At 41.2% G+C, this 16,537-nt stretch overlaps 1 protein-coding gene across 2 annotated transcripts in view; it reads left to right on the top strand.

The window, feature by feature from the left end:
• Positions 1-16,537, top strand: part of Egfr (epidermal growth factor receptor) — a 160,036-nt gene that overhangs the window by 118,403 nt on the left and 25,096 nt on the right. For both annotated transcript variants that reach the window (XM_021175457.3, XM_029483270.2), the window contains exons 8-16: positions 21-137; positions 634-760; positions 853-926; positions 1,810-1,900; positions 3,908-4,107; positions 7,039-7,171; positions 9,359-9,449; positions 11,361-11,518; positions 15,146-15,190. In XM_021175457.3, the coding sequence (XP_021031116.1) occupies positions 21-137; positions 634-760; positions 853-926; positions 1,810-1,900; positions 3,908-4,107; positions 7,039-7,171; positions 9,359-9,449; positions 11,361-11,518; positions 15,146-15,190 (1,036 nt within the window). The remainder of the gene's footprint in view (positions 1-20; positions 138-633; positions 761-852; positions 927-1,809; positions 1,901-3,907; positions 4,108-7,038; positions 7,172-9,358; positions 9,450-11,360; positions 11,519-15,145; positions 15,191-16,537) is intronic.

Below are 16,537 nucleotides of genomic sequence, written 5' to 3'. Positions count from 1 at the left end.
TTTCATTGCCTCTTCCTCAGGAAACTATGTGGTGACAGATCATGGCTCATGTGTCCGAGCCTGTGGGCCTGACTACTATGAAGTGGAAGAAGATGGCATCCGCAAGTGTAAAAAATGTGATGGGCCCTGTCGCAAAGGTAAGCAGTAGGTTTTTTTCTTGACCTTTGTGCCGAACTCTTATAGCCACCTCCAAATAAACCTACCTTTTAATCTTTTTAAAAATATATATATTTATTTTGTCTGTAAAGTAGAAGATAAACTTGCAAAGCCAAATTGCATGGTGGAGGTGGGGGAGTTCTCTTGAACCAGGTACAGAGGCGCCACCTGCAGTCCAGGTGGGTGAACTGTTGTAGACAGAGAGAGGCGGAGCCAATGTCTTTGTGAGTGACTAGATTCAGTCCAGCCAGAACATTCAAATATGACAGAGGTCTGTGACAAGGACAGCCCAAGTGCCACTCCAGTGACTGATGGGAACAGCGAAGCCTGTCACAAGAGTCCTGGTACCTGGAGGGTCCCCTCAGGGTTGTTGGGATGAATTAACAGTGCATAGTAATAGGGTTCTTGCTTCCACTTATGCAGACCCAGCCTTCTTAATTTAGTGAATCTAAATGGAACACACATCTCTCTTAACAGTTTGTAATGGCATAGGCATTGGTGAATTTAAAGACACACTCTCCATAAATGCTACAAACATCAAACACTTCAAATACTGCACTGCCATCAGCGGGGACCTTCACATTCTGCCAGTGGCCTTTAAGGGGTGAGTAAAAGCTGAGCCATCTGGATGAAGAACTGTAGAATCTACTTTAAGCCACAGAGAGTGTCCAATAATCATGTTGCTGTCTGTTTCAGGGATTCTTTCACGCGCACTCCTCCTCTGGACCCACGAGAACTAGAAATTCTAAAAACCGTAAAGGAAATAACAGGTTTGTACTGGGGTATGCAGGAGCATATATGGAAAATTAAATTTTATAGTGACTCCCAGACATTTCCCTTTCTTCCCTGACATGAGAATGTGGTGTCTGCAGCTTATCCATTATGAGTTATTCTTTGAGACATTCTTAAAAACCAGTTTCCCTTGATGCAAATTGAAAGCACTTTAAGCCACGGCTGCTGCAACCATGCTGGACTTGATGTGGACACATGGAGTGGTTCTTTCCTGCTTAGACTGTCCATCGTCCTTACAGACCCCAAACCCCAGAGAGGAGATGGAGAAAAAGATACAAGGTTGAACGCTGACAGGCAGTGCAGGCTCTCAAATTTCACAAACTAGATTTCAAAAGATTGTCCACCAGGGAGTCTTGGGTCTATGACTGCTACCAGCATGCCATTTTCTTCATTTTTGAAGGGGAGATAATTTGATCTGAAAAACAGGATTAATATGAGGATCAGAGTTAAATGGAAAAAAAAAACATTTAAAAGGAGACCATGGTAACAAGAGACTGGAGAAGAGTCAGAGAAGGAACCAGGTGTGTAATCTGATATTCCTTATGGATGTCAGAGCCAGAGCACTTGTCACCCACTCAGGTGGGAGTTGGCCTACGCATTGAGGGGAGGGCAGCCAGGGACTCAAGGTTGCATAGAAAGGACAGGATTCTTTATATATATATATATATATATATATATATATATATATATATATATTCACTTGGACCTGTGTGAGGAAGTGCACTATCATCCTTGGTGATAGGGACAGGAAGAATCCACTACCATGGTCCATACGGCAGCCTTATCTGAGTCCTAGAACATGCTTCCTACAACAAGGAAATTTCTAACAGTGTGAGTCTAAGCCTTTCTTCTTCCCTCTAGGCTTTTTGCTGATTCAGGCCTGGCCTGAAAACTGGACTGACCTCCATGCTTTCGAGAACCTAGAAATAATACGTGGCAGAACAAAGCAACAGTAAGTTGGCCATAACAAAAGCCTAGTAGATTTTTTTCCAAGATTGTCAAAAGAAACAGAAATAGGACAAAGACGATCTTCCACTCGGCTTCCCCTAATGTGAACAACTTATGTGAGTAGATATGAAAGTTAAGATAAAGAATTTGACAAGGTGCCATGTTCTTCCCTGGACCATGTACTTCATTCTGAGTTTACCAGATTTTCAATGAATGCATCCATTCTTTTCTGTCCTCTCCAGGATCCCACACTGCATTAATGTCTGATGTCTTCCTAGTCCCCTTCAAACTTTCCCACCTCCTATATCTTTGCTGATTTTTGTTGTCTTGACACTCTGGGAAAATATGACTAGGTGTTTTATAGAGCATCTCCTTGTTTGTGTTTAGTTAATATTTGATAATGAGGCAGTTGAAGATACATAACTTGTCACACCAGGGAGACAGAGAAGATGGGAGACAGGTGAAGAGCTTTCCTAGAGTAAGAGAAATCCTAATATTTGTGGTGAGGAAAAGAAATCTGGAAATCTGTAGCTCAGATCTGCCTTGGAAACTTTCTAATTATGATAGCTTTTTCTGAAATTTACCACCACTAACATCACTAATTCCACTAGTATTGTGGAATATTTAACAAGTCAAAGCGCATACACAGAGAATGTCCATTGCTGCCCATAAGCTCCTTTAAATAGACACTTCTGATACTAAGCATGCCATTACTTTTGCTTCCTGCCTTTCCTCTTAAATTCTCAGGAATGCTCTCTTTCTGACGTTAGCACCGTGTTCCAAGCAACTGCACAAGAGACTTGTGCTTAATTTTTAAGCATTTAAGCTAAGGGATAAGCACAAGTTCCTGACATGACTCACAAAAAGCTGGGGCTTGACCCGCAGGAAAGACCCCAGCCAGACCCTGACTCCTTGGCTTTTCTGGACATAGGTTGGGGGAGAATTCCCAGTAAGTGATGGTTGTGGATCTCCTAACTAGACCTCTCACTTCCCTGAAAACAGGCTGTAGGGAGAGATGATTCATGAAGGGGGAAATGAGAATAAGCGTGACTAGGAAGAGGGTCTGCCCAACACTACTTTAAACTTTGATATTTAACCCCATAGCTTCCATTCTCTTCTTTTGTCCTGGCTCAGCTGGCTCATTCCTGAGGCTAGTGTCAAGAAGATGCCTACAAATGCACACCGCTTCTATGTGCATTTCCATCAATCACATGTGACAAATTATGACTAGCAGGGGCATACATTTGAGCTCTGACCTCATCCATGATCCTGAGTCTGTCTCCCTGCTCTCGCCAAGTGCACACATCCTGCAGAGTCCTGTGGTTTGGGATTCCATTCTCTCTTATCTGACTAAGTTTCGTCCAGACACATATCTGCAGAATCTTATTTAATCAAATATGATTAAATAACCCTTCCATGCTCTTCCTCCATGGCTCTCCTTAAGTGTTCACCCATGGCTGACATAGTCCTCACTAAAGCTGCATTTATTTCTATGGACTCAAAAAACCTCTGCCTGTATGATTATATCACCTTTAGACAGATTCCCTAAGTAAAAGAGACAAATATTTAACCTGTGTGGTATTTGCAAATGGAACCACAGCTATTCACTCAATAAACATGACTGGACAGCTGAGTGGTAGGCAGATGGACAGATATTCATATTTACCTTAAGTACGTTTTGATGTTGCCAGATGCTAGAAAGCATGTTCTTGATTTCTAGGAAAACTATAAATATAGCAAATGAAATGACATGAATCCTCTGATTAACTCCCCCTGTTTATCCAAGTTTAAAGATAAAAAGCGAATGAGAAACTGTCTTTTCTTGGAAGAAATCTATAAAAAAAAAAACTTGCATTTTTTAAACGTTGTGATTCATACTTTTCACAGAATGATTAGTAATAACTGGAACACAGGATTCAGGAAACATAAGTGGCCCAGAAAAACTGAATCGGAGGATGGCCCTTTGCTTTTGCTATCACACAACAGTGCAATTTTCTTCTCTCCCATTTAGTGGTCAGTTTTCTTTGGCGGTTGTTGGCCTGAACATCACATCACTGGGGCTGCGTTCCCTCAAGGAGATCAGTGATGGGGATGTGATCGTTTCTGGAAACCGAAATTTGTGCTACGCAAACACAATAAACTGGAAAAAACTCTTCGGGACACCCAATCAGAAAACCAAAATCATGAACAACAGAGCTGAGAAAGACTGCAGTAAGTAGCTGGTCCCCTCTCACCTGCACAGATAGTTCCCGGCGGTAACTTAGTTTTGGAAGGCATACTGAAGAGGTTTTCACCAAACATTCTAATTGCTTTTGCTCATTCCTTCATTGAATTAAAATCTGCATATTCATAATTGTAACGCTAGCATCAGAATTGTTTCCAGAATGTTCTCATCTCATAGGGTGAATTTGCCTTGTGGGGTTTCAACGTGAAATGCCCTTCATGGGCTCATGGGTCTGGACACTGGGTCCCTAGCTAACTGTGCTGTTTGGAACGGTTGTAAGACCCTTGGAAGGTGAATCTTTCCTGGAGGAAGGCAGGCTCGAGGGCTCCACTTCGTGTGTATTCTCTGCTTCCTATAGTTGCGATGAGATCATCTGTTCCTTCGACCTTCCGTTGGCACGCTTTTCCTGCCATGATTGATTGAACCCCTTCCTTAACTGTAAATCAAAATGAACCCGTCCCTCCTTAAGTTGCTCTTGTTCAGTGTTTGGTTGCAATAACGAGAAAAGCAGTAAAGAAAATGGATGCCAAGCAGAGGAGCCTTGGCTTTGACGAATTTGAGGATGTGGTTCTTAGCCCTTTGGGGCTAGCTTGTGGGAGGAATGTGGAGAAGTTCGGAACTTTGTCTGAGAAAGCCCCAGAATTTTCTAAGCCATCCTGGTGGGAGTTTGGAAGATCATAATGCTGGGAGGAAATATGAACAGTAAAAACCAGATCCGTTAGATTTCAGAGGAGAAGCAGGACACTGTTCGAAAGTGAGCTAAAGGCCATTCGTGGTACATTCTGGTAATGAATCCAGCTGTATCTGCCCATGTCCTGAGAACATAAGTCATTAGAAAGCAATGGTCCAATTTGATTGGTGGAGGATATCTCAAAACAGAAAACATAGCATTCAGGCTCCTGCTTGTAACCTTATCCAGGACTACAGAGTACTGGAGAAGAAAGTGGACAGAGAGATAGGAAACTATGCAGTTTGATGGGCAAAGGAGAAAATTTAAAGTTGCATGTAAGCCAGGTGCTGAGGAAGCAAATGTAAGTGTAAAGATATTAGCACTATTAAAGAGAAACCTTGTATAACCACACTGAGACAATAGGAAAAAGTGCTCTGAGGGTGAAACCCCATCTACCAAAAGGTACATCTTATGGAAATGTACATTCATTTGAAAGAAGAGAGCCAAAACTGGGAATTCTGCTGAAGACATTTCCTGCTTCTGGAGGCCAGGCTACATCTTTAGCTGGCCACTCAAATGGGCAGCCTCATCCATGGGGTGCTGGTTTTATACACGTGAAAGATACAAGATTGAAGGGGGCATGGAAGCCTGTGCCAAGATTACAGAAGGCCAGGCAAGCCAGGTGGTGTTTGGCAGGCTTGGAGTTGTGAATGGAGGCTGTGTGAGACTGTAAAGATGAAGCTTGAGTGGCAATGGACACTCTAGGATTTTAGAGATGTCAGCACGAAGGAATGCCTGCTAAGGAAGACCGCAGGCATGGCACAGAGCAGGTTAAAGGAGTAGCTTTTCCACACTGCAAAGGGCAGACCTGGCAGCACAGAATTATTGAAGACTTGGGTAATTCTTGGGTAGTTCTGCTAAGTTTGTTTTCCTTTAGTCTTAGTCTTTCTTTGCTGTGCCCTGATTCTACTTGTTGACATGGGAACATCTACTATGTGCCATTGCATGTAGGAAGTTTGTGATTACTTTTTGATTGCACAGAAGCCAATAGTTAAAAGATGTCTTTGAGTCTTGAGAGAAAAATAAGACTTGAGGCTTTTGAACAATATTGATAGTGTTAACAATTTATCAAGGGCAAGTGAGGTGGGGGAGCTGAGAGAACATTGTTACCAAGCCTGGCATCCTGAGTTCAATTCCCAGGACTCACATGGAGGAAGGAGAGAACGGACTCCAACAAATAGTATTCTGAGCTACACACACACCTGGGGGAGGGGAGGGGCATGGGAATGCATACCCTCTACAAAAAATAAATAAATAATGTGGTCTGTTAAAGACTTAAGAATATGGAATGAACATACTTTTCATTATAAAGTGCTCATATATGTGGCCTGGGAGCATGGAGTGCAGCAGAAGGGATGGTGTGGTTTGAGTATATTCCCAGCAGGCTCATGTGTTTGAACACTTGGTCTCTTGCTTCTACCACTGTGATGGGCAGTATCCCTTCTGAAACTGTTATCCAAAGAAACCACTTCTTCTCTTAATGTGTGGTCAAATCAATGAATAAGGTAACATATGTTCTATGGTCTAGGCTACTAAATATCTGTAATTTTAAAAGCAAGTTGTAGTATTCCTTATATTATATTTTAACTGCAGATAGTTCTGTGTGCACTTTATCCTTCAATTATTATAGCCAAATACACATGCACACATGTATGCACATATACACATCAAAGAATTTCACATTTCTATTCCTAACTCTGGTTTTAAAACATTGGATTAGCTTTTGAAACTGGCAACTACCTCTGGATTTGGAACAGGACTCTGAACTCTGGCAGAGGCAATGCTGTGTTCCGGAACTCCTCTGGCCCACATGGGTTTCAAGGAACTTGTCTTGCATATATTAATCACTTCTGGCTTCTGATTCCCATTCATATATGATGATTTCAGTGTCCCTCAGTGACACGGAATTCTGTATGGGAAGCTCTTGGCATGGTGCCCAGCACACTGCAAGCACCTACAACCTTCCCTGCCATTTCTGTCCCCTGCAACATCCATCACCAAAGTCTCCCCAGAGTCAGGTTGAAGCTGTCCTGAACACTACAGAGAAGAGAGGCCTTGGTGCCCTGTTGTCTCCAGAACCCCAATATGTCTTGTGAAGGGCACACAACCCCTCAAAAGGGTGTCACTTCTTCTGATCACATATGTTACTGGTTACTAACTGATCCTATGAATCACTGTGTCTTCTCAGAGGCCATGAACCACGTCTGCAATCCTTTATGCTCCTCAGAAGGCTGCTGGGGCCCTGAGCCCAGGGACTGTGTCTCCTGCCAGAATGTGAGCAGAGGCAGGGAGTGCGTGGAGAAATGCAACATCCTGGAGGGGTGAGACATTGTGCTTTCAGCCTCTTTGTAGCTAAGAAATAAGAAAGACGCCACACTGATTTTAGAGTTTGTAGTTATCCAAGTTAAGTTATTCTTTTTCTTTTGTTCTTGATATTATCTTTGTTTTATGTTTGTCTTCTGGCAAAACGTTCATCATATTAGAAAGTAAGTTTCTCATGGCTCTTTAATCCAACTGATCATTTATCATGTCTCTTTTTCTGACAATATTTTAAAATTTCATTTTGCAAGAATTTCTCAGGATAGAACAGGAACAGTGACTAAGGTAGCCAAGAAGCATGGGAATCTGGCCTTTCCTTTCCAGTTCCTATTCCCGCTGAATTACGATATATCATCATAGAGTATATCCTATTTAATTTTAGTTTTATGAACCCTGAGCATACACAGATTATTGATTGATGTATTAAATGATTTTAATACAACCAGGAGCAAGGAAGTAATTGATATATCTGTTTAGTTTAATAGTAATCAATACAAAGCTCAGAATATGTGTACACTGAGAATTTCAATATCTGTGTAAACTTTTAAGTTTCTACTGATAATGATTAAAATAAGTTACTTGGAAACTAAATTGAAGGGACAGAGTGGCTTTTTTTTTTTTAATTTAAGGAAATAGGGAAGGCTATGGTGAGAAGAGCCATGTGACTTACAGGCGATGCTGGGAAGTCATCCATCCTGTTCCACTAACAGGGTGTGGACGACAGATTGTATCCAGAAATATTTCAGAGCAGGGTGGAAAGACAAGTTTGAGTTCCTAATACTGTCTTAATGAACTTAGGACAACTGTTATAGCTGATTGTGAATGTGTGGAGGGCTGACGTAGTCGTTGCTCTTGTAAGTAGGCACTCACATTTTCAGCTTTTAAATCTCTTCATTGTATCTAGAGACCCAGGCCTCTCAGTGGGGGATGCCTGGTGCCCAGAGGCAGCACCTGACCACTCTTCAAGCTGTAGCACTTCTGCAGGAGATGACAAATAAACAAAACTCAGAAAAAAACCCACTCTGGGTTTTTAACTACTAGTCAGTTGGCTGTGGTTTGATCTGTCTATATAGGAACTACGTCCAAGGTGCTCATTGGCTTCTTTTGTACACTTCTGAGTTTCACAGAAGTGAGTAATAGCAAAAGGCTGGTGGGACTCTCTACTGCCACAATCCTTATTCATTACTTGTCTATTGATATCTTTAGCTCTATAAGTCTTCGTGCTATTGCATAGGCTGCCTTGTAGGCCTCTTAAATGATACAGTGAGTGTACAAGTCTAGCACATTGGGATACCCTAGCCCTTAGTAGCACATGGTGCAGCCTCAAGAAGGAACTGTCTAATGGTTTTCTCAGTCCCTGACAATGATTACTGTTGTAATTCTTGGCCCCAAGATGTCTGAGACCCTTGCTTCTAAAATCTTGGCACTACTCTGGAACTCTTTCAGCAACCACGATCTCCAGTTTCTCCTGCTCTGTAAAGTCTTCCATCCTTCAGCCTCAGCTCTCCATCCTTTCTACTTCCATCATCCCCATCATGCCTGTTTGGCCCCTCTCAAGCTGTTCAGTTGCCTCTTCTTCACCTGTCAAGCAGCTGGCCACTGTCACTTCTGCAGGTCAGCCTATGACCACTGCTCCATGGCCTCTTCCGGCATGCCTTCTATCCCTTCTGCTCTGTTTTTGATGCTGCCAGCACAGCTTGAACTACTGAAGTAGGCAAAGAAAAGACCACTTGGATGAAGTCTGCTATTGGATTAATGTAACTAACATTACCGTCCCAGGAGAGGCAGGACACAGGAAGATGTTTTCCAGAGCACCCAGAAGTCTACAGGCTTGATTGTTTTCCTATGCCTTGGTCTTAGTAACCATTTCTTTCCAGCTTGAATTTGGTCTTAGAGGGAAAAGATGTTTCATAAAGATGTTTTTCATAGTTGTTTTTCTTACCTAGCATTCAAAAGTTATGCCTATAAAAATGTCAGAAAAGAACTCTTGATTATAAATGAAGATATCTGTGGGATGATCTAAGGTTCTGTTAGTGGACCTCAGCACATTATATTTCAAAGCAGTTCCAGCATTCTGACCCTTTGACCTTAAGATTCTTTTGAATTTCTGGGATAGGTCATTTGTGTTACTTGAAATAGTCATGACTATTCAGGGTATGGCATGATCTGTTCATGTGCTCTTCTTTCAGGGAACCAAGGGAGTTTGTGGAAAATTCTGAATGCATCCAGTGTCATCCAGAATGTCTACCCCAAACCATGAACATCACCTGTACAGGCAGGGTAAGAGCCCTTTGCTGTTGCCCACTCTTGACAGCATCAACAGAAATATCAATGATCCAAGCCATCCCCAGGAGGGAAGATGGCCATGCAAGCCCAGGGAAGAAATGCACATGGTCTGATCATGAAAGGTGGCCATTCTGAAAAGAAATGTCTCACACCTGCCTATCCAGTGTCGCACATACATTTCACCTTGACCAGTCCTTCAGTGAGCCACAGGACATTCTATGTTGGGGCTTAGGCAGTGCTAGACAGCTTTCAATCAAACACTAGCAAAGTACTGTTGTTTAATAAATCAAAGATGCATTTTTAAAAGAAATTCCAGAATTTTCTAAAAACTCAGTTGCTTATTTTTACACACAGCAGCAAACTCATAAGGAATGTAAATGAGAATTCTGGGTCCTCTGACAGCAATACCCTGTTAATACTTGATACTATGCACAGGCAGGCCCTAGGTTCGGTTTGAGTTCCAACAACAAAATCTAAATCCCCTCCCTGAAACATGTTTCTGAAATTGCCCGTCAATCAAGGAGCGTGTGCCCGAGCTGAGTTAAGAAATCTGGGCTGTTTTGCATGACTGGTTACAAGGTAAGCCCTTGGTCTGCAGGCTTACAGAGCATTGGGCTGAATTTCCATTGGTACAGAGAAATAATTGCTGCCTTTGCTTTAGTGTTCCAGCTGCTCTGGCTTTGAGTGTGTTCAGCCTCTGGGCGGACAAAGCTGAACCATTAAGGGAGTCAAAGGAAAAAGCCTTGCCTAACCGCTTTATTTCAGTCTCCTTGTACAGTGTGAAGCGCATTACCCAGGCAATCCCAGTGCCTTCGTTTCTCAGGATTTTACAAGGACATTCTAAGTTTTACAGACAGAACCTAACATTACACATTCACATTCCATTCTGTCGCCAGCACTGCCATGGGCCACCTTTTTTCCCCTGGAGAAATAAATACAAAAGAGGGTTGCTCCTCAGCAGGTTGAAGTTGGCTTCCCTCAGCAATTCCTCTTAACTCCAAATGTAATAACCAAGAAAGATAGGGTTGCAAAGTACATGTCGACCAATAAAGATGATTCTGACAAGTATGGTGCTCACGACGTCTCAAAATACTGTCAAAATAAGGCGAAGAATGTAATTTAATTTATGTTTGGGTATAATGAATGCATTTGCTTTTTCTACGAATATATTTACACAACTTTGTTAGACTAGAGCGACTGAAAATCTAATGGAAATAAAATAGCAGCTATTCTTTCTCAGGAGACTATAGCATCCAAATAAGATATATTCGTGTAAATCATCACAGTTAGCAAAGAGTACATGTGAGAGCCAGCAAAATGATAAAGGCACTAGGTGCCCGGTCTGATAAATTCCATCAATGATCCACACACAATGGAAAGAAATCACCAACTCTCAAAAGCTGCCCACTGACCTCTACATTTTCATCCACAAACACATAATGTAACTACATAATTAACTAATTAGTTAATTAATTAATTAAAAAGCTTATATTTTTGAAAAGTCAGGAACAGTCAGAAAAACTTAGCTTGTCATGGGCGTAGCGAGCAAGAACAATCACAGAACTCGTCATATACTTTAAGAACTTCTGCATTGGGCTGGAGAGATGCCTTAGTGGTTAAGAGCAGTGACTGCTCTTCTAGAGGACCAGGTTTGATTAACAACACCCACATAACAACTCACAGCTGCCTATAATCCAGTTCCAGGGAATCTGACACCTTCTTCTGTCCTCTATACTCACCAGGTATGCAAGTGGTACACAGACATAATTGGACATATACAACAATAATAAAGAACGTCTATATTATTTGACTTTTGTTTTCTCATAGTAAGTACTATAAGGAGAAAGTTATTTTATTTTCAAAAAGAAATAAAAGATGTGCAACCTTTTCTATACCTTGATTCAGGGGCCAGACAACTGCATCCAGTGTGCCCACTACATTGATGGCCCACATTGTGTCAAGACCTGCCCAGCTGGCATCATGGGGGAGAACAACACTCTAGTCTGGAAGTATGCAGATGCCAATAATGTCTGCCACCTATGCCATGCCAACTGTACCTATGGGTAAGCTTACCGCAGCCCCTATAACAGTATATGAAATTTTGTTTCCTGGAAATGTCTACTAAATTTTCAGGACCTTAAGATGTTCCAAGTCCATGGCCATGGTGGCAGCAGTGGTGTGCTGGCGGGCAGGTGTCAGACTGGTGGTAATATCACCAAGCATCTCGGGATGTTTGACTCAGTAGTCCTAGTTCTTTGGTGCTTCATGTGCCAGTGGGAAAGGGTGATGGATAGGTATGACTGCCAGGCTGTAACTTCTTTCCCATCTATATGCATAGGATAGGATTGGGATAGGGATGTTGTGGGCTAGGGATGGGAAAGGGGTTGGGAATATGGCTCAATCAGTGACATGCTTTTCATGCTAGCATGGGGACTGTAGTTTGATCTCCAACATCCATGTAAAGAGAAGTCAGGAGTGATGACAGTACACACCTGTAACCCCAGTACTGGAAAGGTGAAGGCAGGAAGTGGGGCTTTCTGTTGAGTTTCAGTTAAATGAGAGATCCTGACTCAAAGAAAAAAAAAAAAAAAGGAGCAGGAGCAGTTGTGATTGAAAAATGGTAAGTGGTGTTAACTTTTAGACTACACGGTTCATTCTCTCTCTCTCTCTCTCTCTCTCTCTCTCTCTCCACACACACACACACACACACACACACACACACACACACACGCACACACACACACACACACACAGTAATGGTTCCTGAAATGTTGCTCCAAAGTATCATTTTAAAGCCTATTTGACTATTAAGCTGTTACAATATAAAATAAAACTATTTTGTGTATAATTAGCAGAAATATTCTGATTCTATACAGCTAATTTTTTTGGAATACTATAAATTTATAAATATATAAATATTTAATATGCATCTCGTTGTGTTTCTTAAAACTGCTATCCTTACTCAGAACTATTATTCTTTCTCTGGATCTCTTCAATACCAACTACACGGCTTTAGGATGCTGCGTATCTAACTCAATTCTTCTGTAAAACACAATAATAAATAACTCAGCATGGATTGCAGGATTTTGAAGTCATGAGTTAATATCCGTAATATCTGTAAAATAGTGACTAAGACAGGGAAAGCACTTGGTCCATGAATGCTGAGAGTTAAAGGTAAGGGAGGTAGTAAGGACAGTAGTGATGCTGATAGTAAGGGTGGTGGTGATAGTGGTAATAAGATTGCTAGTCGTGATGGTGATGCAGATAATGGTGATGATGGTGATGTGGGTAGTGGTGATGGCGACAGTGGTGATGCAGAGTAGTGGCGATGCTGACTATGTGGATGGCAGTGATAGTGGTGCCAGTAAGTACATTGGTGGAGGTGACAGTGGACATTCTTATGACTGTGAGTGTTAGGACAATTAGCTCTTTAGGAAAACAATCATATTACCTTGAAATATTTTAGTTTAATTTCTTTTCCAAAAGTCTCCGATTGTGTAAATAGAATCTTCAGAATCTCCAAAATAATATCAGAAACATTGAGAGTTGAAGTCAACATTTGATATCTGACAGTGACGGGTAGGATAATCATGTTTCCACATTAGGAACATCTTTGGCTGCTGGTCTGAGACTCCAGTTATCCTGATAAGGAAAGGGTCGTCTGCACTTTTAAAATAGTATTTCTCAAGCTCGGGTGTGGATTTGGAACTTGCCAGCTCTGTGGGAGTGATTTAACATTGTCCAGTTTTTAGTGTGTGTGCATTACCTAGCTGGTTACTTGCTCCAGTTTGTAAACTCTGCAAAACCTGTGAAAAGTATGCTTTCCCCCTTTTTACCTAAGCTTACTTTTCTTGCATAAGCAATTTTGGAGCAGACTCCCTAAAACATAACTGCCTGAGCTGTATACAAAAAATTAACATCTTCCTCTTCTCTCGTTTGGAAATAAGGGTGTTATGTATGTTTCTACCTGTAAATGTGCACTCATGGCCTCCAAAAGACACTGGGCAGGAGGAATGATCTGTATGCATGCTTACCTTGAATATGAAATAAGTTTAAAGCACAGAAAGATGGAATTTGTTCTAATGTAAATTAAAATTTTGCTTGTCTAGTTACTCTGATTTTTTAAGTTTTCTTCCTAATTCTATTAAGTCAGATGAGGAGCATGGACTTTTATAGAGTCTTGTTATTACTGCCTGTACTTATCTCAAATTAATGAATTACACAGAAAGTTTTTGATTAAAATGCATTTTTAAAATATGGTGAAATGTTTTTGAAGACAATTGAAAATGAAGACACCTTTTCCCACTTAAATATTTATACACCATCTAACATACTGCCCCTCTAATATTTTGGGAAAGTAGTGTTTTCCCTATTTTCATGGGGAAGGAACGATTTTGTAGGACTCAGCAGCCCTCACAATTTATGAGCCAGCTGTGTTAGAAGCTGCACTATAGCATAACGAATCTACATAACTTCAAGAGCCACAGATGTGGCCACCTCAGCATGCATAGGACTGGAGGCACATTCATTTTTAAATTGAACCTTATGTTGACATTAAACAAAAATGGGATATTTCTTGACATATTCATCCTGTTAAATTAAACAAGGTCCCACAAGAATCTGCCCATTTTAGTTGTACGCCCCCGTGAATCTGTCACTAAAATTATAATTATAAATTTCTGGCAATAAAGAAGGAGTTGAGTTGGAGACAGAATATGACAGAAGAAACCAGTGCAACCTCCTTGGCTTGCCGTCAGGAGTCCAAAGGCAAGGGAGGTGCTGTCAGCTTTCCTGCAGGTTTCTTACTCTTGTGATGCCCCAACCTTTCCCTTCTGTAGCATCAGTGCTGCCACTGTCCCTGTTGGTCATCCTGCTACATGTGAAGTGGTTTGTCCTTCCCTCTGAGCTCACTGATCACAGCTTCCTGTTGACAATGAATGGCAATTGTCCAGGGTCGCTCTCAGAGGCTGTATGAAATCAAGCAGCTTGCACAAACTGTCAATCCCCTCAGCATGCATGGGCTCCTGGTGTTTCCCACTCAATAATAAACAAACCACCAAACCCTGTATTTAAGGGAGAGTCTAACTGACACTAGAGAATGCTTCCTAGCTTACTTTGATTATCTATTTGTGTATCTAGAATACCTCCTTCTATATCCCACTGCTAATAGATGCAATAACAGCAAATTTAGGTTATGAATAAAGGGCCAAAGCCATTGCAGATGGTTTTATCTGAGAGCAAGGCAAAGTCAGAGAGCTAAGCCTTCAAAATCCAAGAAAAACAGAGGGGAGAGATTAGAACCAATTCCTGTCCCATGTAGTAGAAACAGCGAGTTTGGGGTGTGGCTCCAAATGCAGTCTTTGGCATATGGCTCCCATGTCCATCCTGACATTTGGTGCCAGCTGTATAGCAACTATGTACTGTGTTACATTTCAGTAATGACCTGGCTGATTTATTGATGGCTATATGATGCCAGCCACTCAAAAGTTATTTTCTGACTAAATAAACAATTATATTGTTTTATGTAATTGAATCAATGTTTAGAAAATACATTAGTAACTACCCAATTTTGATGATTATAGCTATATAAGAGTAATTTTCCACAATTGCTTTATGACTTACTACGGAAAACTATCAAGCAAATGCCAGTGAAGATGGATGAAAAAGCTGTGGTTCTTTTTTTCCTACAGATGTGCTGGGCCAGGCCTTCAAGGATGTGAAGTATGGCCATCTGGGTATGTTCAATGACAGTGGATCTGAAAGACCTTTTGGATCTAAGACCAGAAGCCATCTCTGATTCCCCTCTCACCCTCCAGTTTCTTCCAAATCCTCTGGGCCAGCCACAGGTCTCAGATTCTGCCCTCTTGCCCTGTGCCCACCTTGCTGATCACTGGACAGCATATGTGATGGCTACTGCTAGTGCCAGCTTCACAAGAGGTTAACACTACGGACTAGCCATTCTTCCTATGTATCTGTTTCTGCAAATACAGCCGCTTTACTTAAGTCTCAGAACTTCTTAAAGTCTCCTCTTTTCCTCTCAGTAGCCCAAGGGGTCATGTCACAAACATGGTGTGAAGGGCTACTTTGTCAAATGAAAAGGTCTATCTTGGGGGCATTTTTTTCTTTTCTTTTTTCTTGAAACACATTGCCCAGCAAAGCCAATAAATTTCCCTCATCATTTTGTTTCTGATAAATTCTTACTATTGACTGAAATGCTTCCCTGAGGAACATTAAATTATGTATGTATTTCCATTCAAAGTCATCATGCAACAGTGGTATCAAGCAGCCAGCATCTAGTGCAGAGCTGAGATGGTCTACAGAATGCCTGCTTGATGCTCAGCCTTATATCCCAGTTATGGACATGTCTACAAATAGCCCTTCTCTTATCATCTCTCCCTTAACTTCATGATGTGGTAGCTGATTCCTTCTGCCATCAACTGAAATGACAAAATAAAGGAAAGCCTGAATCCTGTCTCCCCTCTTAGTTTCCAAGGACACTTCCCCAGAAAAATGCCCCCCTGTATTCCCAGGCAGCATCCAAGACTTTCTTAAATGGTTCTCTGTACAACCCCACCTTTAAAATAGTCAGTGACCATTCTTTACAATCGTTACTTTATTAACAGTTTTCTTTTCTAAACCACCTGCCTTTGCTGTTGTAGCTTCTCAATATATGCTCTGAAACAAATCATTCCTCATATATTCCAATATTGCTGAAAACTCATTAATTTTTATTAATAGGGGGTTGTTTTCTAAAGCTCAGGAAATGACTTGTACTCCCTAAGTAGGAAATGTTGCAAACCACCATTTCATGATGTACAGTTGATTTAATTAAGTCAGGTCTGTGAGGACTTTGGTACCTTATCTATATGTAAATAATGCTGATACCAAATCTTTGCTATTCATTAACATGTTCTCTTGCAAATAATAATAAATGTAACAGAAACTCAACTTGAGGTAGATTCTTAAGGATAATAGCTTTCAGCCTAGCCATAAAAGAAATGAAAAATAGTCCTTAAAGACCCCAAATTCAGAATTAGTAATATTAATTCAGATAGTCCTTCATAAGATTGAACACATGACTT

The sequence above is a fragment of the Mus caroli genome, unplaced genomic scaffold (genome assembly GCF_978045245.1).
Source record: "Mus caroli unplaced genomic scaffold, Mus_caroli_1 scaffold_13, whole genome shotgun sequence".
NCBI lineage: Eukaryota > Metazoa > Chordata > Mammalia > Rodentia > Muridae > Mus > Mus caroli.
This window is presented reverse-complemented; position numbering and strand designations above follow the sequence as displayed.